General features: G+C 38.3%; 1 protein-coding gene across 3 annotated transcripts in view; it reads right to left on the minus strand.

Annotated features, from left to right (window-relative positions):
• Positions 1-24,296, minus strand: part of DNAJB6 (DnaJ heat shock protein family (Hsp40) member B6) — a 57,230-nt gene that overhangs the window by 26,286 nt on the left and 6,648 nt on the right. For all 3 annotated transcript variants that reach the window (XM_063415795.1, XM_063415787.1, XM_063415777.1), the window contains exons 2-8: positions 21,959-22,067; positions 21,149-21,258; positions 18,431-18,490; positions 17,967-18,077; positions 6,510-6,644; positions 6,028-6,172; positions 4,528-4,598 (exon numbers count right to left, since the gene is read on the minus strand). In XM_063415795.1, coding sequence (XP_063271865.1) covers positions 4,528-4,598; positions 6,028-6,172; positions 6,510-6,644; positions 17,967-18,077; positions 18,431-18,490; positions 21,149-21,258; positions 21,959-22,023 — 697 coding nt within the window. In that variant the 5' untranslated portion in view covers positions 22,024-22,067. The remainder of the gene's footprint in view (positions 1-4,527; positions 4,599-6,027; positions 6,173-6,509; positions 6,645-17,966; positions 18,078-18,430; positions 18,491-21,148; positions 21,259-21,958; positions 22,068-24,296) is intronic.

Genomic DNA, 24,296 nt, shown 5'->3' on the forward strand with positions numbered 1-24,296 from the left:
AACCAACTCTAGCCAAGGTATTGTTTTCAAAACCAAGTAGGAAACCCACTAGAATCTTAAATTCAAAGGTACAGTTTGTAACATAAACAAAAGTCAACATTCTTCATTCCAGCCTTTGTGCAACATAAAGACCATTTCAGCATTTCAGGTGGAAGATAAGAAGTTCTGTACCTAGGACAACCACTTCAAGACAAGTAATAACAAGAAAACCCAAGCTGTCTGTGTGGAGTACTAGGCAAAGGAAGTCCGTGGTCACAATTCAATCCTGAAGCAAACAAGCCCCGAGGGAGCACAGTGCAAACAAGCTTTCCCATGTTAAAAAAGGGAAAATTTCAAAGTTTGGTTACTGCTGACTGGCAGATTACTGATGTCCATATTGCCACTAGCCCATGAGAATAACGTGACTTAAAAATAAGCCTAAATACCAGAACATCCAAAAATCACAACCAAAGAGGCAGATTTTTCAAAGTTACTTAGAAACACTTCCACAAAAAGGTTAACAAGTATTTTCAGTACCGAGTCCTTTTCAAAGGTTCTCTGACCACAAGCATCAAACAGCTGTAGCACTCATTTTGCAACACAACCATCTTCAGAAGCACTATCCTGTTACAACCACAGATTAAATTCGGGTAAAGGTATTAAACTCACTTCTCAGAACAGAAGCAGATTCAGGAACTCGCATTTCCAAAAATTAAAAAGAAAAATCTAACTTAATCACCAGACCATCCCACAGATGGTCTGAAACACAGCACAGCTAAATACAAAAGACAAACCTCCAGTTACACCCAATGCCAAAACACTGAAGGAGTCAAGGAAACAGGATAACCAAACACAAACACTGAGAAAAGATACAAACCCTCTGGGCTTAGAGATTATGGGTTTTTAAATCTTTTACAATCTTGTTTTCAGCATTCTAACTCAGCTCATCAATTAATCACAAGTTGAAACAGGATCCACCGTACAAATGCTACGCACACATTCTCTGCAGAGCAGCTTTGTCACCTCCACCACAAACCAACCCCTCTGACTCCCAGCAGAGAAGGTGCTGTGAGAACTGAGCACTGCAGGAGTGCAGCCATTTCACAGTGTGAGGCATTCTAACACAAAATCCCAAACTCCTTCAGTAAAGCCAAGGGAAGGGGTAGGTGCCATGCAATCCACAGAGAACCCGGGGTTAGTGTGCTGCACTGGGATTACTGCCATGCACAAGGGACCAGAAAGAGGCTGCACCAGGAGAAAGCATCACAAAGTTCTTGTATCCACCAAGGAACTTTGAAGCAGAGCATGAAAGAGTAAATGACTTAGCAGGTTCAAAAACTCCATCTTGGTTTTTCCAAACCGCTGTTTTTCCAGGAAGCCTAATTTAAATGGGATGGTGTCCTTAACCATTCAAAATTAATCCCTCATGTATGAGAAGATGGCACTTTTAATCCAACAGCATCTGGTTTTGAAAGCTGCCTCATCCCCCTGTACATTTGTACCTCACATTTGCTATCAAGAACTTTTTGTTATCAATTATTTTGTACTATTTTGGCCAAAATTGAAGTTTAAGGAAATACGGTGCCCTTCATGATCCATCACTTCCACTAAAAAGGTCTCGTAATTCCACGTAAATTATATATTAGAAAGGAACTACATAAATTTTCGTAAAAGCAACCTAACAGGTAGGTTTTGAGGAGAAAATAACTAAATTCAGCAGAAGAAATTCTGAATATCACGTGGAATGTGGATTTATTTTCTGTTTTTAAAAAGGAGCTGGGTGCAAGAAGTTGCATCAAAAAAAAGTGTTGAATGTGGTATTATTTCAAAAGACACTGAAAGAGATGGAGACTGTTAGGTTTAGGTCAAGGGAATGATGACCATTTTTTAAACCTGGCACTGGAATTCCTGGTCCAATGATATATTTGGGCCAAGAGCACATATGCAGTTCAACCAGCAGCCTATGGAAACGCTGGTGTGTGGGTATCTCATTCCTGCAGGAATCTACTGCCCAATTCTGCCTTCTGCTGACTCATTCCTTGTGTTTTTCCAGTTTCTCTTTCCAATGAAATACAGCACTGCCATTTTAATACTGCATTTTGGCCAGCTCTGACAAGCAGCTTCAAGGATCTGAAGGCAGAAGGGAGACTACCCAAAAATACTCGATCTTGAGCACATGTAGTGTTAAAAAAATTTCACTATAGAACCCTGGTGTGACCTGTTTGTGTGTAACACTGGGAGAAGAATCATACTTTCCTAGATAAGAAGATAAGCATGTGGGTACAGATTTGCCATCCTAATTGTGTTCTTAACCTAAGCAAGGTAATTTAAATGTTAAAGAAGATGACTTGAAATAAAACTAGAAGGCAAAGTTTGGCACTTTAATATAAAACCTATGGGTATCCAGAGGAAGGCATTCAAACTCAACTCCAGATTGTCCTAATTTTATTTGACTTGGTTAATCAATTTTAAAGCACTTTTTACAATTTACATAATTTAAAGGAGCACACTGCATCCTATAAATATAAATTAACATTTTTAATAACTCAAGACATCACAACAAAGCCAAATTTTGAAATAAATTTCATGTTTAGTTGTCTGGATCAAGAAGTAACATACATGGGGAGGGAAAAAACAGCATTAACAAGAAAACACGGTTTAGTTCTAAACTAAGTTTGTGCTTCTACATCAAAAACACAACACTGAAGTAACAGGAACTTTGCAAAGAACTGGAGAAGGTATATAACTGCTTTAGTCCCAAAACCAAAGTACATATTTATTTTTTCTTCTACATGTTATTTTTTTCAGTTCTATCAAATCAGCATTAATGGTAGAGGGACAAAAGTACAATATACTAACTTTACTGCAAATACGAATTCTGTTGTAGCAGTTTGTTAGCTTGGTTTGGCTTAAGTTGAAATGGTTTTCCTGCATGAAAAACAAGAGCATATCTTTCCAATGTATTTAATAATCAACACATTTGTTAGTACAAAGCAGATGGTGTTCAGCAAGAAGGCATTAGGTGATCATTTGAAAACACCATGCTTTTTTTTTTTTTTTTTTTTAATATTAAGCCACCCTGAAGAGTTTTGTGAAGGCCAGATGTTCAAAGCTGGTGCACAGATGAAAAATGCACATCCATGATTTATGCATGGAACTATCCAGAACCTGGCAGGTGTTAACAGACACCATTAGTTACCTGCATGCTTTCTCTGTGACACACCAAAAACAAATCATCTTTCACTAAACTTTGAAAATCTGGTCTTAGCTACAAATGAACACTTTACTTCACTCCATTAATTTAACAAGGGCATTAATCCATCTTTTGATTTTTGGCTGAGGACTAAAAATAAGAGTGAGCTATCATAATCCTAATAATTGTCCAAATCTTCAAAGCAATTATTTGTTCTCAAAATAGCAAAAAAATCTCATAATTCTCAACGTCTTTTTGTAATTATTAAATGTTAAATAAATAAATTTATCAAATGTATATTTATATTTACTACAGATTATTTTTTGAAGCAAATCTCAGAATAACTTTAAAAAGCTTTTTAAAATAGAGTTGCTTTAGGCCTAGACCTAAAATAATTACATGTTAGGGCAAAAGATGGAGTTAGAGTCAGCCTCTGAACGCTTCTTAAAAATAGGTGCTTCAAATACAGGTTTGGAAATGAAATTAAAAATCATGTTTTCAGTCAAAATGAAGAAAACATCTGTGAAGAAAAGACCCTCATCCTTAAGACTGAAGAAAAGATGGTAAGGAAAAAAAAAAAAAAAAAAAAGCACCGTTTTCCCAAGTTGCCCAAATCACACACAGACACAGGAAGGTTACAAATGCCATTCATGAAAGAATGCACCACAAACATCAGCATTTATTCATTTTGAATTTTTTTTAGCAAATGACAAAAGACTCAGCTCACTGGCTTCACTTTTGTTTACCTTTTGCTTACATTACACATTTAAACATTTGTCAAAACTTACTAAAGTTGTCTGCATTCATGCACAACTAGAAAACATCCTTAATTTATTTAAACCAGAAATGCATTACCAGAAATGTATTAACATTGTTCACTACTAAACATTAAAAAAAAAAAAAAAAGTTGAAATTATTAAAAAGGTTATCCTGGAACTGTTAACTTCACAGCAGACTTGAACTACTAATTGGCTCACATTTCAAATTGGAAAAAGCAAGATTCATGCTAGTGTTAGTGTACATCTCGCCCTAGCACTACTGAAGGATCATGGTTCACCTTGATCACAGATAAGAAAAGAAAAGTGCATACAGAAGTTTACAACAATTTTAAGGACAAAAAATGGTCCAATTGATGTGGTCCCAACAATTAACTCAAAAGTCTATGACAAATACGAGCTTCCGTGAGCTACTTATACTACTTAAGATTGAGTACGGATATACAGAAAGTTGAATTCGTTTGAAATCTTCAAAAAATGTTCCTGTCAATCCTCAAATGGTGGCTGTTATAGCTTAAAATTTCTGTTAAATGCGTGCGTTGAATTACTTGTTATCCAAGCGTAGCAGCTGCTCCTTACCATTTATTGTTAGCGACCTTAACTGGCCATCTTCTTCAACTTCTACTCTCTCTTGTCCATTCTCAAAAATCCTGCAGGACAAAAACACCATGAGCCATTTCAGAGCACTGCAGGTAGTTTTAAACACACCCCAGACCCCAGGTTTAGATAAACTGTGAGAGAGCACCACCTGCTTAATGCAATTGTACTTGGCAAGCTTTGGTATTTACCAGCACTGAGCTGGCCCCAGTAACCATCTGCATTTCCCCACTCTTAGTCAGGAAAATTGCCTGCTGGAAGCTGGAATCCTGCAGGATGTGCAGTTCACAGTTACAGCTGCCTCCTCATGCACTGTCACAGCTGTGCTCACACTACACACTGATATCTAGGCCTAAATGCCTTGACAGATCAATGGCACAATCCTGACATTGCATTTAGTCCCTACCAGTTCATTAAATGTATGGTATTCTAGATCCAGTCACAATTCTGCACACAGCACAGCCTTTCATCCACTTTTAATTTGATCAGAGCAAGTAATTTGTAGACCTACTATACACCAACTTTATGACCAGCATGCATGTTACAAAATTCAAGTATCCCTGATTGAAAAGAGAGATCATTAAAGAGCTTTTATGTTTTCAGATTTTTCCAGAATACACTCACAGAAAAATATCATGACCACACTAGCATGTGATCCAGAGGCTGTTTTTAAGTGATCAAGATGATAGGAGCTCTCCAGTACAACAATTCACAGAAGAACCTTGCACTTACAAGTACAGGACACAAGTTAACAAAAAAATTCATCCTCCCTTGCTTTTTCCGTAATTTTTTATTACTCCTATGTTAATTACAATATTCCATGTAGGTTTTTCTATAGCTAACTAAGACCTGGGTTTCCCAAATGCAATGATTTCCCCATCACAAGCATGAAATGGAGAGAAAGTACACTGTACACTGTGTACTGGAATTGAAAATTCACTTTCCAACAAACAGGCACATTTTCCTCCAAAGCAGGCTTCAGTTGCTTATTTCACTTAACAGACAGAAAAAAATTACTAGAAAAGACTTCACTGCCTAGGAAGGCACACTAAGCAGATGCCAGGGAAAATTCTTTCTTAAGATCTGCAAAACTAAAATTCTTCCTAATTCCCAGTAAAGCTTCAGTAGACACTAAGCACACTTTCCTTTCAGAAGTTCAAGATGACTGGGCAGACAGTAGGCAAGGACCATAATAAAAGGTGTAGCACTACACAGGAGGTTCTGAAGCCTAAAAGAGCCCCAGGAACAGCATTAAGTACCTCAACAATGCCAAGAAGAAACAGAGAACTGAATAAAATATTTCAAAACGTTTTTAAGCATTCAGAGAAATCCAAGTAATATGATGAACATAATACCCAAAGTAGAAAAACATAAAAACGTGTATCATTATGTGTGTGTGTGCAAAGATACAGTATATTTATATGCATGTAATTATAGGTATGTAAGTCTCTACATATAGTTTCATCTATTTAGATCACTTACCTCTTTGTAGTAATTTTTCTGCCATTAACTATTTTAGTTGAGGTTGATACTGATTTGAAGTTTCCCATCCCACTGCCACCAAATGACGTAGAGGAGAACGATGAAGTAAGGCCTCCATGTCCCAGTGAGCCAAACGAAGTAAAACCTATTGAAAAAGAAGGCATTTGAATAAATGTAATTTTACAGCCATCACACTCCTGAGAGCAAAGAGAACGAAGGAATTCTAAAGCCATAAAGAAACTGTAGCACCAAAATAAAGAAACAGGAAGTTCTCCTTCTTAAAGATCTGTTCACCCTATATGAACTTTCAGGTAGCCCAAATACCCTTAACTATGGCTTTATTTACATTTACACCTTACAGAGAGCAGCTTAATTAGAAAAAAAAATCAGTCATAGAATAGCTGAATTAAGAAGCCAGCTTATTATACTGCAATCCTTTGTGAGCCAAAATTGCATTCTTTCTTAAGTATTATGACATTTACCTGTGTCAAATGGAGAGAAACCACTTCCAAAAGCAGGGAATCCACCAAAGGCAGAGAAAAATGATCCTCCACCACCTCTGTTTCTGCTTCCCCTTGGACCCCGCCTGCCCCCGAAGAAGTCCTCGAAAGGGTCTTCTACAAAACAGAAGACAACATTTAAGAGGTTAGTATTACAGAATGATTCTGTATTTAATCATTAGGGACTCTTTTTTTTTAAAAATAACAACATTTTTTGTTAACAGATAAGCTTCTTCCTTTGAAATAAATGAGGCTAGTGAACTAAGTCTCCCCCAAAGGTAATTCCTATACTCCTTCTGGTCTAAATTCTGCTTGCTTCTGGACCTAAAAATAATTTTATATATAAAAAGTAGTTGATTTCCTTATTTTACCTGTTTAGCATTAAAAACTAGTAAACCTAATGGAAAATATTGCATTCAGATACCTGAACTTTCCAGCTTATTTCTATTCAAAATTTATTGTGGATCACCATGATCTGAAAAGTAACTTCCAGATAAGTTGTATTAATTATTGAAATCTAAAAACAGCAGCCAGGGATTGGTGACTCATAATCCTAAAGCGTTCCAAGTGTTTAATTTAGCACTTGCCACATTAGATACTCCAAACACGTATTCTGATACACATTTAGCAGCAAAGGAGGTTTACACACAGTGTCCCAAAGAGGCATCTGGTCTGAACCAAGCAGGAGGGAGAGGGCAAAAATAGAGAAAGGGGGTCATGGATAAAATGTTATTTCAAATTCAAGTCCCACTGCTGTGTCATTCAGAACGGCTATTGTTCCATCCCACCAGGAAGACAATAGTCTCTTTCCAAAAAGGAAAAAAAAAAAGATGGGGGAGGTGTCAGGCCATGGGGTACAACGCCAGCACCTATACAAGCAGTCTTTATTTACTAGAAATATCAGAAAACTGCTCTTTCCTAATTCTCCCAAGACAAAGAACAACAGAAAAAAAATCACAATAATAAACCAGAAAGTCAATAAAGATAATACTTACATTAAAACCAGAAAAGTTTAGGAACTACAACTACTCTCTTCATCAATCACAACTCTCCCAGAACGAGTGTTATTGAGAACACAAATGATTTTACCAAGTTGTGCACATAGAGACTCAGTATTAAAAGCTCAGAATAATCTTTTAATGAAAAATGCAGAACGTGGTGATAGCAGCAATAGAGGTATGAAAGCAAGGAAAGACTTGTGACTGCCTGACTGTTCAGAATTACAACTGCCAAAGAGAAGGTCAGAAATGCAGGATTTGTTCCACTTCTGGTACCTCCACAAAAATCCAAGCTGGTTTATGATAAATCACCAAGTTAATGCAATACGCTTTATGCATCATTAAGTAATCAACCTGATAACAAAAATATGTAAGTTACCATCTGATTTATGTGCAATTACTTAAATGTGAAACATCACAAGGTATTTATGCTTAACAAGGGCAGCTGCTAAAAAATATTCCTACCCCTCTCCTAACCTCCACAGTTATTGAGTAAAACAACACAGGACCAAACTTTTATCTTACATGCCCTGGCAAGCAAGACTTTTTTCTACCTCAGACACTTTTTGTTTTGTAGATTCTTTTTTCCCATGTAAAGCAAGTTTTCCTCAATATAAAGATGACCTATTAGTATCTTTATAGAAGTTAACCAACACTTGAGTGTAGAAATATGGGAATTATTATAATTTCCAAAACAAGCACAATGCCCATTTTAAAAAAAGGCCAGTTTTGTCAATCTAGCATATCAACCAGCAAGTACAACCACTGCAGTTAATTGTTTTGTAGTCCAATTTATTCTCACAGGAATGACTCATAGGCTAGTTATGAAGGTCATTCACTCACGTGTACAAATGATCTATACGATATTACTCCCACTGTTAAGCCTTCTATTTATAATCCAAATTTTCTCGTTACCTGGAGTTTGAATAAAAACAAAACAACCTATCATGTAAGCTTTGAGTTCCTAATCCCCCACAGTGTATCAGCCTATTCTGCAAGTGAATCTCTCCTCCCCGGCACAACAGCTGCAGGAACAAAGTTATTTAAGGGAAGATCATGGACTCTCCTAGAGATCCCTGATATCAACCCAGCTTCTCAGTGGATCATTGCCACACCAAAGCCTACCCAAGCCTTGGCCATGCCTTATCAGTCTGCACAGCCAAGGAAGAGGTCAGCACTTGGGATCAGCACGTGCTCACACGTCAGTGCTGGCTGTCAGCAGCCCTGGGAACAATCCTCCAGTGCTCTTCTCTCAAGGCAGAGCGAGCGCTCTTCCGCAGTGCCTGCAGAATGCTCAGCAAGATGAATTGTGCTGAGACAGGAAAAGGGGCAGGACTCGTCAGAGAAACTACTCCTTTATGATTCTGACAGCCAAGTACAGCAAGAAGGAGGAAAGAAACACCAAAAACATCGAGAGAAGGCAGCAGGAGGCTGCTGCACTATCATTTGTTATATCTACCACCAAATACACATTAATATAGCAACCTCACAGCTACTCAGACCCTGTTTATGCTTTTACTCCCTAAATCAAGGTGATTAATAGCACCACTCAGTAAAATAATAACATTTCAGCCCTGTAAGTCTATTTTAGCAGGACCTTTCCATCCCTGATAACCTTTTCACAAAAAAGGCCTTTTCCAAACAGTTCAAATGCAGGGTGTTGGGGTTTTTTTAACAATTCTCCTTACTGTAGTCATTTTGGTACTTCCAGTCCATTTTTTACTGAATGTGAGCAGCAGATCAGATTAAGAAAACTCAGCAGCAAAGAGAAAAGAAAAAATACACAAAAAAGTCAAGGCCTTTCTAAAAAGGAGGAAATACTATATAAATACAACTTCCAAGCTTCAGAAAATCAAAATATTAAACCAGTGATACTTAAGAGTATTACTAACTACTGTTTGGAGATAAATTCAGTATATTATAATCTAGGTATTACCAGAAGCTTATGGGAGGACAGAGTATTAGATTCAGTTTCAATAAAAATGTTGTACGCTTCTAATGCAGAATTTGTGGTATTTGTGTGAAAACAGCAAAGATCAAGAAAGGAACAAAAGGTGAGAAACTTCAAGAAAGCCACTGAGAAAGACTTCTTATCTATCAACAACAGCAGATGACATGAAACTTTTTGGAAAAAAGCCAGTGCTTTGGCAAAGAGCTCATGGCAGCCCATACCAAAACACCAGGCAGAATGAAGGCCTGCAGGACTCTGGCTGTTACTAGGTAGGAAGACTGAAGTTACAGAAGCCAAAGAGTCAATGTGGAGATTGGAACACAAAACCCCCAGCAACACAGGAGATTGTACACTAACACACATGGCTGAAAATAACTGCATTGGAGGTAATGTTTCCAGGAAAATTTACTTTCTTTAGAAAAATCATTGCTAATTCAAATGCAACAACTGTCTTGTTCCTCTGGATAAAACATTAAACCTGCTCCCTGCAAACCACGGAATATTACCTTGCTTTTCTGTAGTCACAGGAAAAGAATTTCACCTCTAAACAGGTCAAATAACAACAACTACTGTAATAGTTATCTCACCGCAGCTCAAAATAATCTCTCCACTCTGAGGAGACCCCAGCTGTGACACAGAAACAGGATTTTTTCCCTTTCAGCTCATGGCAGAATACTACTTAAAAGACGTGATTGTTTTCCTTTCCTGCCTTGTGATCATGGTACGAAGTAAGTTGCACTAATTCACTGATCCAAAAGAGAACACTGAGTTGTGTAACTTTCTGTTACTTTCTATTGCACCCATGAGCTAATCTTTCAGCACTGGAAAGACTGGTGTATCAGAAAAAAAATGGGCACCATACAACAGGGGAAAGGAGGAAAGGAGGAAAACCCCTGAATTTGAAGCAGTCCACAATGCAGTTAAAACTCGAAATTCATTATAGCCATCTAAGGCATTAGCTGAAATTACAACACACAATAAACTACAAGTGTTCCACTTCCTATGGCAGTCACTTCTACCAAGAGTCCTCCATTCTGGCTGTTGCTTGGGGAACCAGATCAGGAATTGATATGCTGAAAAGAGCATCTCCAGATGAAAGCAAGTTCAGCCACATCAATTCTTTGCTGGAGTTCACAGCGTGGAACTGTGCTGGTTACAAGGCAGGCAGCAGCAGAAGTGCCCCAAGGTCAAAGGCAGCACAGGAAGATTCTTTCAGCCACAGAAAGATGCTATGGCTGACTGAGTGCTGAGCACATTCCACTGCAATGCCATCATTCACCTCCAAAAACCAAAGGTGTTGAGATAAATGGTGAGCTGTCAGCAAATGCTCTCCCATGCATGTATGGTCACAGTCAGAGATGCCGATAATCTCTTCAGGACAGCGTGCAAAGGGAATTACCCTGTCCAAGCAGGGCCCCTGCTCACTGAACACCTCCCCAACCAGTGAACCTTTCCTTTATTCTCTGCCACCAGAGCCTCACCACTGCCTCTGCCACAGCACAACACCTGAGGCGAGTGCTCCTACTGCAGATGCAGGAGGGTGGCACTCACTGCAACACAGGACAATGGAGAAAGGATAAAGGATACAGGGATAAAGGGCAATGGAGAAAGGATAAGGGATACTGGGCAGCCCCTATGGAAGGGCACAGCCACATCCAACAGCATCCAGCACTGCTGCAGTGTTGCAGTAAGCAAAGGCTGCCTGCCCCATCCTTTCTTTATCTCAAAAGCATCCTGTAAAAGCATCCTTTATGCATCCTGCCAGAAGAGTCTCAAATGCAAGTCTGAACAATGTGTTTATGCAAAGGGCTACAGATACAATACCTACAACACAACAGAATTCTTGGCATAGGTGTTTTCTACCCTGTATCCTATCTGAAAAAAGTTTCAAAGATGCAAATTTGCAGTAAACACACACAGAACCTCATGCTACAGCTCTGGAAAGTGCTCAGGCACTGAAAAACATACCATCAGAACTGGAGGGGCCACAGAAACCTGTAAGTACTTTTGCATGGAAAGATTGTCTTCCTTACAAAGTGAGCACACTGTTGATGTCCCATACGCAGGGGAGAGACTAAGATGATGTTACAAGTGTTGCAGGATCACTGTTGCTTCACCTGCCTCATGTTTCAGCACGGTCTTTGTAAATGCACACTTTCATAAATTAGATGTCAAACAGGTGTTTGCCCCACTCATTTAATAAACTACCAGAAGAAGCATTTGGGAGTCCTTCTAATGATATACAGCAGAAATCTCAGGATTCGTTCTTTTCCAGAAAAGCAGACCTAAAACATCACCTTTGAATGGCACTATATGGTAATTATAAAGATGCTGGAATACAGTAATCAGCATTTTATACTTATCAGATGAATGTTCAAATGTTCAGGCACACCTTAAAAATGGAGGAAATTTCCATTACCTTACATATGATCTGCTCTCCTTAGGTGATGTTCAGCATTTGTGCTCTGACCAATTTAACCAGCTACCTCTCCAAGTAAACCAAATCAAACCATTTTCTTGGAGACAAACAACCACAACTGGGCTGGGATTCCCAAGACAAACTTTGGCTAGTATGCTATTGAACAGTTCCTCAATCTATCTAATGGGACATTAAACAAAGATTAAACTTTTAAGATAGACATGAGAATTTGGAGCAAGGCCTTCAGCAGGGGTAACTGTATTGGTAGCTACTTCCTGTCTGATAATGCTGTCTGGGTGAAACAATTCTGTGTTTCAAAAACTGTCTTTGAACCTATCAAGTTATTTCTGAAAAAATCATAGTGAGATTTGGACCATTCAGTGGATAATTATGATCTAAGACTGGTGGTTATGAAATAAAACTGTACATTCATACCAAAGCAATGAATGAATATGCAAATCTGTGAGCACTTCATAAATTGTACCAAAAGAAGCAAATTTATGTCAACAAAAAGATGAATTACCAAAAAGCACTGCTGTTCAAGACAGCTTTAACTGAAAGCCACCTCCATTTTCAGTTTTAATAACCCATTTTACTAACAAATACATTTTGCATTAGAACATTTAAACAATCAATTATCAGAAATGGGATAGCATGTGAATTAAAACCATGATCTGATTCTTACGTAAATCTTTTGCCACAGCAAGACAACTTTCTGTCCTTGAGACAAACAGTTTGACAAAGCTGTCCCATTCAGGAAAAACATCCTAAAATATGTATCATGCAGAGTTTGCAATGATTACTGCATGTAAAATTTCTTCTCTCTTGTCAGGTTAAAACTCTTTTGCCTGGATACTAAAAGTAACTCCCTGTACTTTTCCAGAACAGTCCTACTTCTGTTTATGTAATCAATATTACAGCAGTCAATCTGAAGTGATTCTGACCTTTGATAGAACCAAACTATATACTAGATAACTAGCTAGCTGACATTCTCTGTGACAAACTAGCTGTATAAAGGTGTTAAGTTTCATTTTATCTTTCATTTCTAAGAGTATAGATCCTGAAATATCACACAAACCAGGTAACCAGAATTCTCAAGGGAAAACTCCAAAGAATCCCTATGGGTTTATATGCACTAGATTGAAGTGCATCGTGAATTCTACTTCACAATCTTAAAAAAACCAATTTAAGACATTTATATATTACCATCTCCAAATGTACATTGAGAAAATTAAAATATTTAGGAACCACAGCAAAACTGTCACGACTACAATCAATGTTTAAAGAGATCTCGCAAACAGACTTCTCTTGGGACATCCAAGTCTAGAGGGGGCATCCAGCACGTGCAATTTACCCTGTCACATTAGCACATTCTACCTTCTCTACCAGGGAGGGAAGCCTGCTTCCTTGTGGGATTCATTTAACTACACACCCAGGCACTAGAAGCAGTCTGAAATGCCCTAAACCACCCTGGTCAAGCCTGTAGACACTGCTGCTGGAGGATATTGGTCTGCTGTAGGCAATGAGTTGTATTTCCTAGCCCATACACAAATTACTGGGGCACCACTGGTACACCTGGAGACAGCTGAGATGCTTTAGGGTGTGTATGCAGCTTCAAGTCTAGAAAATAGACAATTAACTCCTTAAGGAGTTTCTGCTGGGTAATGTTATGATCTTTTCATACCAACTCCATCTTTCACAGTAACTCCTCAGTGATAACACCTTCCAACACAGAATCCATTCTTGAAGTGACAATCTGAAACACCTCTAAACCAAAATCAAATCAATTCTTTAACAGCCCAGAAACACAGTCCAGCCTACACCAAAACACATCAATTTCTGTTCCTCAGCCCGAAGCAGTGGTCCTTCATTAATACACTTCCATTACCAGTGGTAACACTGAGATTCTACCCTCCTGTGAACTGTGAAAGTACAGAAGAAAAAAGGTCCTTGAAAAGTCTACAAGTAAAATACAAATAAAACACAAGAAGGAACACAAACCACATCAAGGTAAGCATCACACATAATCAGAGTAGGATACAGCTGAAATATAAAAGTTGAAGCATACTGACATGAGAAACCAATCCCAACACGATGAGTAAACTGTGAGTGAGTTCCAATGTCAAAGAACGCTCAGAGAGCCAGAGGTGTATGAGACACTGAACACCAGCTCACCACACACTGCTTTACCACGGCAGCACTTTGCAATCCAAGTGTAGCTCTGCACAGGAAGCACCAACTTTTCTTCCTGTCACAAGGATCATCACTCATCCGTATGTCAGAGGCTAAAAACTATCCCTAGGAGAGCTCACCAGGAATACACACTCTGCTGTAACCGGATCAAAAAAGCAAGACCACAAATCTCAGAGTAAGAGTTCAGCATCTGTCACAGTATCAGATCATGTTTTAAAAAGTACTTGCCTTCATGCACTTCTAGTTTTACAAAGAATTTGCCTGAAAAAACCAGTGAAAATAAACTGTGACTGTCTCCAGTGCTATGCACAGCACATATTCTTAACTTTGCTCCATTTGGAAGTGTTCAGAGCTGTCTCCAACAGTATTAGAGATTTTCATTTGCAAAATCTGAAGGGACTCATCATTTAAAAATCGCCACAGAAGTCTTCATACATTTTCCTCTTTTCTAGAGATGAATAAAGATGCCTCTGTTTATAAGGAAAATTTTCTGTAACTGCAAGAGCAGTGCAGTATAGCTCAGTAGAGTTGAACAGACTCAACTCATAGCACAATTTCAGAAATTCTTCACATCCATAAATTTACAGGAATTATGCATATGAATGCTGCTCTTTACATACTCAATGACAATCAGGATACAGAGATCCCACCTGCATTCTGTGGGCTTCACTATGTGCCACTTCAAACTGTATAAAAAGTACAAATGTTTCAAAGTATTTATTCAATTTCATCTTTGATTCCACCAGAGCACATTTTTAGAAAACATGATCTCAGTCCTTATTTAATGGCTTAGAATATCAATTATAACTTGAGTAGCTCCTTAAGAAGTTACTAGTTCCACAGAAAACTCATCAACAAGTTGAAAACTCCTCATTTTTAGAAGATAAATTCTCTTATTACTCAGGACAGAACTGCTCCACTAGTGTTCAACTCAGCAGAGCCTACAAGGGCTGTAGTTCACCAATACAAATATTTATGCTGTACACACCATTCTACTGCTTGCTTTTGGAATTATGAAATGCACTACTTTCAGCTGAAAGCACACATATTTTTATGTTGTACTATCATGAAACATTCATGTATGTGCAAAGACCAATTCAAATACTTTTTGAAGAAATTTTTGGAAAAAAAATTTTTGGAGTCATAATTATCCATGTTAGAGAATGTCTTAAACATCTTAAAGAAAAAAATAAAAGTGCTCACTTTGAAATCTTCTGACCAGAAAAATTTCAAGAGCTTATGCTCAAAATCCCAAGCTTAACAGAGGGTTTTAGGCCTCTGGTCACTGACACTGCAACTATGCACATAAAGTAGAGAGGCAGCTTAGGAACGATTAGTTTTCATTAATTGGAGCGCACATAACACTGCTGACACTGCCAGAACCTTGGCAAGGAGCAGAGCCTGCTCTCAGTACTCTTATCTTCTAGCTGCCAAAGACAGCGATCAATACGATCAATACGTGAAGTAGATAACCTGCTTTTGCATAAATAAATCAATCTGGGTGTTAAGCAGGGGAGGAATGTCTCTCCAGGTCACTAGAGCAGGGGTATGTTAGGTTCGCTGGTGCCCCGAGGCAAGGTGAATCCCTGCCCCCACAGGAGGGGCTCCTGCAGCTGCAGTATCCCATGGAAACACTGGCAGTGGCACCTCCCTTTGATAAGCTGGACAGTTCTGGGCACTGTGCTGCACTGCCTTCCTCCTGAGGAACCCAAAAGGCAGGGCCTCAGCTCTCTTAAAGCCTATCATTTATTTAACAGCAGAACTAAACTTCATGGCTTTAAGGTTAATCATGAATACTGACATTCTCAGAGATAGCAAGTCTTCTACTAGTGTTGATGAAGTAAATACAGTCAAAATCAAACAGAGCCTATGTCAGTCTCCCACTAGTAGCTAGAATATCTCACCTATACAACTTACTATAAAGATATTTGTTTGAGAACCAACTACTTTGTTTAACAGATCTTCAATCAAAAAATAAACAGAAGAACTGAACACTCTCTCCCAGCTCCTCCACACTAGCTTCCTACTCAACACCTTGCTCAGATTTTTCCAGGTTTCCTACCACACAATCACAAAACAACTCAGTTTGTTTTGTAGGGACCTCTAGAGCTCATCTGGGCCTCCCCCTGCTCAAACAGGATCAACTGGAGTGGGATTTCCAGGACCACTCCAAATGCCTTCTGGCTATCTCCAAACAGGGAGATTCCACAACCTCTCTGCACAACCTGCTCTGACGCTGTTGCCCTCACAGCGCTCTTGTGCTACCTGAGGTTCAGGCAGAGGCTCGTGTGCTTCCACTTGTGGTCATTACCTCTGATCTCTCCACTCCCTTCTCGATGCTTTCATGAGACTCACCCTGAGCGTTCTCTACACTGAACAATTCCAGCAATTCTCTCAACCTGTTCTTCATGTGAGAGAAGCTCCTGGAATTTGCTTAGTGGCCTTTCACTGGACTCTATCCAGTAGCTCTCTTTCTTTAACTGTGGAGCCCAGAAAAGGACCCAGTACTCCAGATGTGTTCTAACCAGTGCTGAGATCACTCACCTAAACTGAAACCCTTGTCTAGTGCTTCCTAAAATTCTTATGCTACCACAGACAGTGAAGAAGTTGCATCTACCCAGTTCAGAGCCCATTTCACTCATCAGTATTTTGCTAGATGCTTCCTCTAATGTTCCCTTTCCCACTTTCAGCTGATTTCACACTGGATCCAACTGCCCAATCCAGCTGCCTATCTTCTATCAGATTCTTCCTCCACCTACTCATCTAATTCATCAACTAGCATTCTCCTGCATTCAACCTCTAGCCCTTCAACCTCTTTTCTAATCCTTCATTAGTCATCTAACAGCTGATGATCCTAAAATAGCAAACCAAATAAAGATATAATTAAAATCTGAGCTGAATTACCCCTTAATGCTGTCAAAGATAATAGATTATTTTTTAAAATATTAAAACATTTACAGACATTATTACAGAGATAAACCAATACCTACATACTGAACAGGAAGAAAGCTTGGTTTTCCAAGTACACCTCTTGCAGTTTTCAGTATGGAACTTTCTCACAGTAAAAACTGAACACAGGAACTGTTCTGCTTTATAGGTCAGCATTTTGCTGAGTTGAACATACACAGAGATTACGTAAGAATCCAGCACCTCTGAAAAGACCTTCACTAGAGTGGGCAGCATCACAAGGCAGAGGACCTTCAGCATGAGGGTAACAAGATTACTTTGACAACTTTTATCACATATTGCTTCCTTTAATGAATGCTTCCTAGATAAAGAATTCAGGCCTCAAGAACTATTTTATCTGAGTCTCTGGGGGCTCTATACCCCAAACAAACAAGTGACATGAATTTGGGAGTGTGTCTAGATTACGTATGCAACTGTTCCTGTTCCGATAGAAGAAAATCAGTCCTGCTAGGACACAAGTTCACACTGAGAGTTAAGGTATAACAGTTATAGTTAGGCTGTTCAACTCAGAAGCTCTCCAAGTTTTATTTTTAAATTTATTTATAGATCAAGAGAGAAATCTAACAGACTAAAATAGTCTGCTCAAATTCCTGAGAGGAAATTCCAGTATGCACTTTTTCTGTTGAATATTATTTCCTTTCAACTTAGAGACATTGCAGACATCATTTTATGGTTTGGAAAACCAGGCCTTCCGACAAAACATAAACTGGCAAGCTGTATCTGTCCTGTACTATATAATTAACCAAGAAACAGGTATGAAACAAAGATTTCAAATATAATACAAAATACCAGTTCTTTGCCTCATTTTCAGAATTATTTCTAATACAACTACATTAGGTACATTTGTTTTGTAAGAGTAAAGTTTTAGCCATGCTTTAGATACTCGTAACTAAAACCAGGGGATCACTTACCAAAGAATTCAAATGAAAAGGGGTCCCTTCCACCAAAAAACTCCCTGAAGACATCATCTGGGTTGCGGAATGTAAATCCAAAATCAAACGGATTATCATGATGATTTCCACCTGAAAAAAAAAAAAGTTAAATTTCAGTTACCTTCACATACTCTTACTAATAAGAAAGATCAGGCCTGTAAGATACTTGAATCATCTAAAAATATAAATGATTTCCAGAATTTATCTTTCAGATATCATTCAACTTAAGTACACACATTACTTCATTGCTTTTTATAGTAGTTTCTCTGTTCTCAGATAACAGTAATACCTTTTACAACAACTAGAGAAACTGCAAAACAATTGTAATCTCAATTTTCAAAAGACTGAATTTTAGGCCTTAGTACAAGCATTTCCAGATTCCTTTCTTGGAAAGAAAACTACAGAAAATACAGAAAGCAAGGAACTGCTGGTTGTCAACATACCTCCTCCTCCATTTATTAGGCCTTCTTTTCCGTATCTGTCATAGATGTCACGCTTTTTAGCTACAAGGAGAAGTTGTACATCAAGTCAGTAAACAGGTTTGTTGATTTTGTGAAAAAATAAAAACATTTAACTGGTATTCTCAGTTAAGCTTCTTCTCAAAGCTAGTTTATTTATGGAAGTTCTGGGATATAACTGATGAACATCTTTAACAAGGACTGCCAAAGCAATTTAGTTCAATAAGAATATTTACTGAACTTCAAACTTACTACCATTAAGCTGTAGAAGGTGTGGCCCTGATGAATGAGAAAAAGTTTGGTTTAAGGACAAACCTCATATGGAAGTTTGCCCTTAAGAAGAATATGGCAGTTTTCCTCTTTGAACTGCTACCATGAAAAGCTTTAAGGCTGTGAAGGACCTCTGGACTTCAACCTGCTCCTCCACCCAAGTCTAATCATGAAATTGGTCACATCTTGCCTGAATAAAGCTGTGATCACATCAATTCCAAGATAAGATTCTACAGCCTCTCTGGAGGACACTTCCAGTGCTCAAACATTCCCTTCCTTCCACCCCACTTGCAAATCCTGACTATTGCCTCTTCACCTTTTCTTGCACAAGACCGAGCCCTTTGTGGGAGTTATGAGAACAGAACACCAGTGTTTACATGAGTGATTGCAAAACCCCTGAAATTAATTATAATCACTTCTGCTGGCTTAATAATGGAGAGTGAGGTGATGTCCCAAAATGCCATGGAAGGATGTGACTCAAACTGCTTGCTCTCTATTATTTTAGAAGGCATGGAGTGACTATTAATTTCACTGCAGACCAGCTTTACAGTATTGAAGAGAAAAATGAGCTCTAAAATACTGCACAAGATCAGATGGCACTTTGGTACTTTTGGAAGGAAACCTGAAGACCTTAAAGAGGCAGACAGTCAGCTCACTTTGCCTGCACTGGTGTGGAGGTATCAGTCAAAAAACAATCAGGGCATTTAATTTCAGTCTCTTGATATTATCATGCTTTTTTCCCAGTGGAATCTCTTCAGTGAAAGATGGTTTTAAAATTTAACCAGCATCACTGAAAGAATATGCAGTTACCTCAAACAGATGCTGCAAAGTAAAATACTTCTGACTAAGAGGAATTAAAACTATATAATGGTTATCATCTCAAATAATAGGAGTTTGCAATAGGTTCAGAAGCAGACAAATCCCCAAAGCTTGATACATTATCTGTATTGCCTTTCTAGAAAGCAGTTTTAAAAAAAGGAGGTTAACCTACCCATAAAATTATGAAGAAGAAAGCAGGAAGGTGGATAAACTGTCATGGGCAGGAAACAGCAAGGATGCCCCAAGGGCTCACAAATTCATCTTGAAAAACGTTCCATTTTTGAAACCACAAGGTTTCCCACAAGGGAAGTGTGTTCAATGATCACCCAATTTCAGTATTCTTTGCTTATGTAATCCCTTACAAAACTATTCTTCTGCCAAAAATCTGTCATCATTCAAGCCTGTAATAGTGTCAGAAAATTTCATTAAATCTGCAGAACATTTGACTGCCTCTCAACCACTGGGCTCAGGATTCTGGTATCCCTGCTGCACAAATGATTGTTAAGATACCAGGAAGTTAGGATTTGGCCTAAATCCAAAAACTGGTGGCACTTTTAGAAGATGTTCTAAAATTCTAACAGTGTACTGCTTCCAAAGAACTTAGAGATCTGTATAACAACCAGACCAGTATCCTATTTTTATGCTGCTCAAAAAATTAGCTTAAGAAGGACAAAGTACTCTAAAAGACAAGTATACAATGAACTAATGATAAATTAAGTTCTTTTTCTCCCCTGTCAATTAAGTATCAAAACCAAGCAAAGAAACACAGTGTACAAGACTGCAACTCACTAAACCAGGGTGAACTCTGAGAGGTAATCTAGATGCTGCTAGTGCTTTAAATATAGCATTCCCATGCTCACTGTCTCAGGTGAAATCAAGGACACTTCAGAAATAGCATATAGACAGCTGCAGTCAATTACAGAGGAAAATAATCAAAGTAGCTTAAATCACTTTGTTATGATTCAGGCTGCTTTTGTCAGAACATTGGCAAAAGTTAATGAGCAAGAAGACATGGGTGAGCTGTAAACTGCATTCCTGCACTACATGGGTCAGGCTAAACACCTCTTTCAGAACAATTCAAAATAAACACTGTCTTTAGTATCACAGTTGACTGAATTTACAGAACTCATTCAAATGCAATCCAAATTTTGAGCAAGGTTTACAGTATGCTTGGGCTTTGTCAAGATCAATTTACTGTTACAAAAACTAGAAGCTGTAGGCCCAACAGTGGATACTTCAGAGTTGGTCTAGCCTGACTTTGGAGGATAAATACAATAACCCTATACTGATAGTAATACTGGCCTTATCTGCTGAAATAAAATTAATCTTGGGATTCACAAGAGTCTGTACAGAAATTTCTGACACTGAATTGAATTTCAGTTTCTAGCACTTTGGTTATGTACCTAGGGTTATCCTGAAATTTTTGTTTCAAAATTTCTGCTTATTCTGTCTTATCTATAAGCTTCCTTCTCTTTCCTTTCTTTTGAAAAGGAAGTAGTCAAGTTGAATGATGAACCAAAATTACAATATCCCTTCAAAGCACCACAGATCAACATTTTCAGACTGATCCCCAGAACAGAGACAGTAGTTCAAGAGCCCTTTTAAAATACCTACCATCTGACAAGACTTCATAGGCCTCAGCTACTTGCTTAAATTGCCGCTCCGCCTCATCTTTATTGTCTGGATTTTTATCAGGGTGCCATTTTAGTGCCAATTTACGGTACCTGGGTGGAAGGAAAACAGAGGATATTTTACTCTGAAATAATGAAATATGCTATACAGATAAACACAACGTTGTCAGGTTAAAGAGGTTGTCAGGGATTGAAGTAAGAAATTCCTGGTGCTTTATATCTTGCATATAGATGTTGGGATCAACAGATGCTGCAGGTACACAAAGAACCACCTACTCAGATACTAATATTAGAAAGTAGGTTTGGGGTTCTTTACTTATTTTGAAATTATTCCTGTGCATTTCTGATGATCAACATCTGTGAGACCTAACCAAATCATTCCAGAATATCTTTGCTGTGGGGTTCTCTTTAGAGGTCTATAATTATGCAATATTACAACCAACTAAGGGAAGAATCAAGAAGGATCTGGCACGTTAGAAGTTGATAAAGCTCCAAGGACACACTGACTGTGACATCCTAACATCAATGCCTTCTCTGACAGCTACACCTGCACACAATTCCTATTCTCAAATGAAACAATTTAGGCAAAGTGGTCATAACCTCTTACTTATGGGCAAAGCTAAGCTTGCACTTATGTTGATGTGTTCTGCAATCATCCAAGATCACAGCTCAAACATTTGAGTTGATAAAGTAGCATGTGCAGGAATTTGCAAAAAAACACATGAAGACAACAAAGTGTGAATCCAAAAGCCATGTAATTAAAATCCATAACATCTACACCAGTGACACTCACGCTTTTTTGATATCCTCTGCTGAGGCATGCTTCTGCACTCCCAGGACTTCATAGTAATCCACCATGTTTCACAAGTTGTCTTGGTAACAACAGCCGAGTCTTTCAAGTCCTGTAACAACAACAACTTGTAAATGAAGCTTGTCCAGCTACTGCTACTTTCATAAAAGTCAGGTAAGAGCCTGGTATTGCCTTGTACCAAACCTGATCAAAGAAAGACAAAGTTCAGATGTTCCAAATCCCAAAAAATAAAACCGCTATCCTTTAGGTTAAGAGATCAAAGAATTACTTTAATTTGGATTTCTGTATTCTTTTATCCCACTGAAACACAGTACACAAAACCACAGATATATAGCAGTTCTTTAAACAGATTAGACTGATAAGCTAAATTTAATCAGTATTTTAAGCGGGGTATCTGGATCACAGTCTTGATGTAGATATTAGTAACTCTGAATGCAGAAGTTCACCTGTTACCTGTGACACGGGTCATGACTCAAGCACATACGAGCATAAACAAAGGGACCCATCTGTCACATCTTCAGAACATCCACTGAGATGCTCCCTTCATTAAAGCAACGTACGTGCAGCCCTTGGAAATTCAAACCTCACCCTTATTGAGTCCAAAAAGCCTTTCTTGCACTCAGACTTTGACAAAAAATGCACACATTGCCAAGGCTAAGGAATGCCATTTGCCTCCTTTATGTTTACCAAGAGAAGCACATAAGCAGCCAAGACTGCTCCAAGTGCAAGGTAAACCAACCAACTCAAGCACAGAGGCACCCAGTGTTTGTCAATATAAAAGAACAGCTAGCACAAGAGTCCTGAGAAACCTCGAAGTTAAAAAAGCAATTTAAATATTGACAGTTTCTTGTCAACATTAGAGAATCATTACAGGGAACAGTTACACTGACCATTACTCCAACTAAATGACCACTAAGATGAAAGAACCTTTCTAAAACGCTTCAAGAATGCTCCATGTCTTTCATGCAATGTTTTCTTTCTCTACATTACTGTACGAAGTCTCCATTCTGGAGAAACTTCCAATCCCCTTTCCATCCTACCACTGCTGGTTTGTTTGAAGTTTAATGAACAAGGAAACTGTAACCTTTTCCAGTAGTTATCAACTTGTTGCAGGGCAAGTCCCCCAAATACACTCAGAACATAACAATACAGCAATGTATTAGTCACATTTTCTTATCTTGCGCATCAAGAACAAAAATTCATTGAAATAACCTTTTCCCCCTCAAGTCATTCAATGTTTTTCATTTTAGCCCAGGCGAAGTCTCAGTTTCCTTTTCTTTCCTAAAAATCCTGAAAGAACCAAGTATGATGTAGCCTAGTGAAATATTCTGAAATTTATTTATTGTACTACTTTTACATGTATTTTTCAACATCCTGGGATATAAACATTGAAAAAAGACTTCCTTTAAAATAAATTGGTACATCTTCAAAATATGTTCCTGCTGTAGGTTAAAGCCTAATTAACTTTAATTATGGATTGTGGTTACACACACATTTCCTCAAATGGCAAAACCAGTTTAAGAGATACCCTGCCACGCTTCCTCCCCACTCCAAACTACTCACAGAAGCAAATGTATTGGAGGACCCACGTGTTTAAAACTTGGGTGGTTTTAGCAATCTACTTAACCATACAGACCCACAAACACAAAATTAAAGTGTAGCAAGTAAATAGCCCTTTGCCCTTTGAAGAAATCTCCACATCAAAAAAACCATAAGGGTATGGTTGATACTGTGACCAACACCAAAGGAAGTTGGGGGACGTGCATTAAAATTAAGAATGTCAATAATAATGTACTAATGGCAGGGTTCAATATGTAAACACAGATTACCAAAAATATCCCAGGATATTTGCTATCAACTGGCCTCTCTAGTTTTTCCATTTCCCACACAACAATTAGAACAGCTCTGTGAACACAGATGTGAGGAGCAAAGTCAGTACAGGTTAAGTGTGTTAGCAAATGCCATAGGCAGCCTTATGAGAAACAGCATATATGGAACGTAGAGTTTACAAAAAGAAATCAGAAGGAGGGAATCCAGTCTAAGTCAAGCTTAGGGCTAGAGGTCAGAGTCCCTCCTAACAAGAGATACCAGCCTGCAACTAGTAAGCTAACAGCAAGAAGCCAGAGGACAGGAGTATATACCAGAACACTAAGTGTTCTTTCCATATTCTGCTTTTCTTACATACCAGACTTTCATTAGCTCGCCTCTTAATTCTGGTACCTATCTTACAGGGAAAATTTAAAACTCAAGCTTCTAACTAGAAAAAGCATATAGGAAAAGCAATTTAGATGTAAAAAATAAATTAGACCTTTTCCTAGAG

Source organism: Prinia subflava, chromosome 1 (genome assembly GCF_021018805.1).
Source record: "Prinia subflava isolate CZ2003 ecotype Zambia chromosome 1, Cam_Psub_1.2, whole genome shotgun sequence".
In the NCBI taxonomy this organism is placed as follows: domain Eukaryota; kingdom Metazoa; phylum Chordata; class Aves; order Passeriformes; family Cisticolidae; genus Prinia; species Prinia subflava.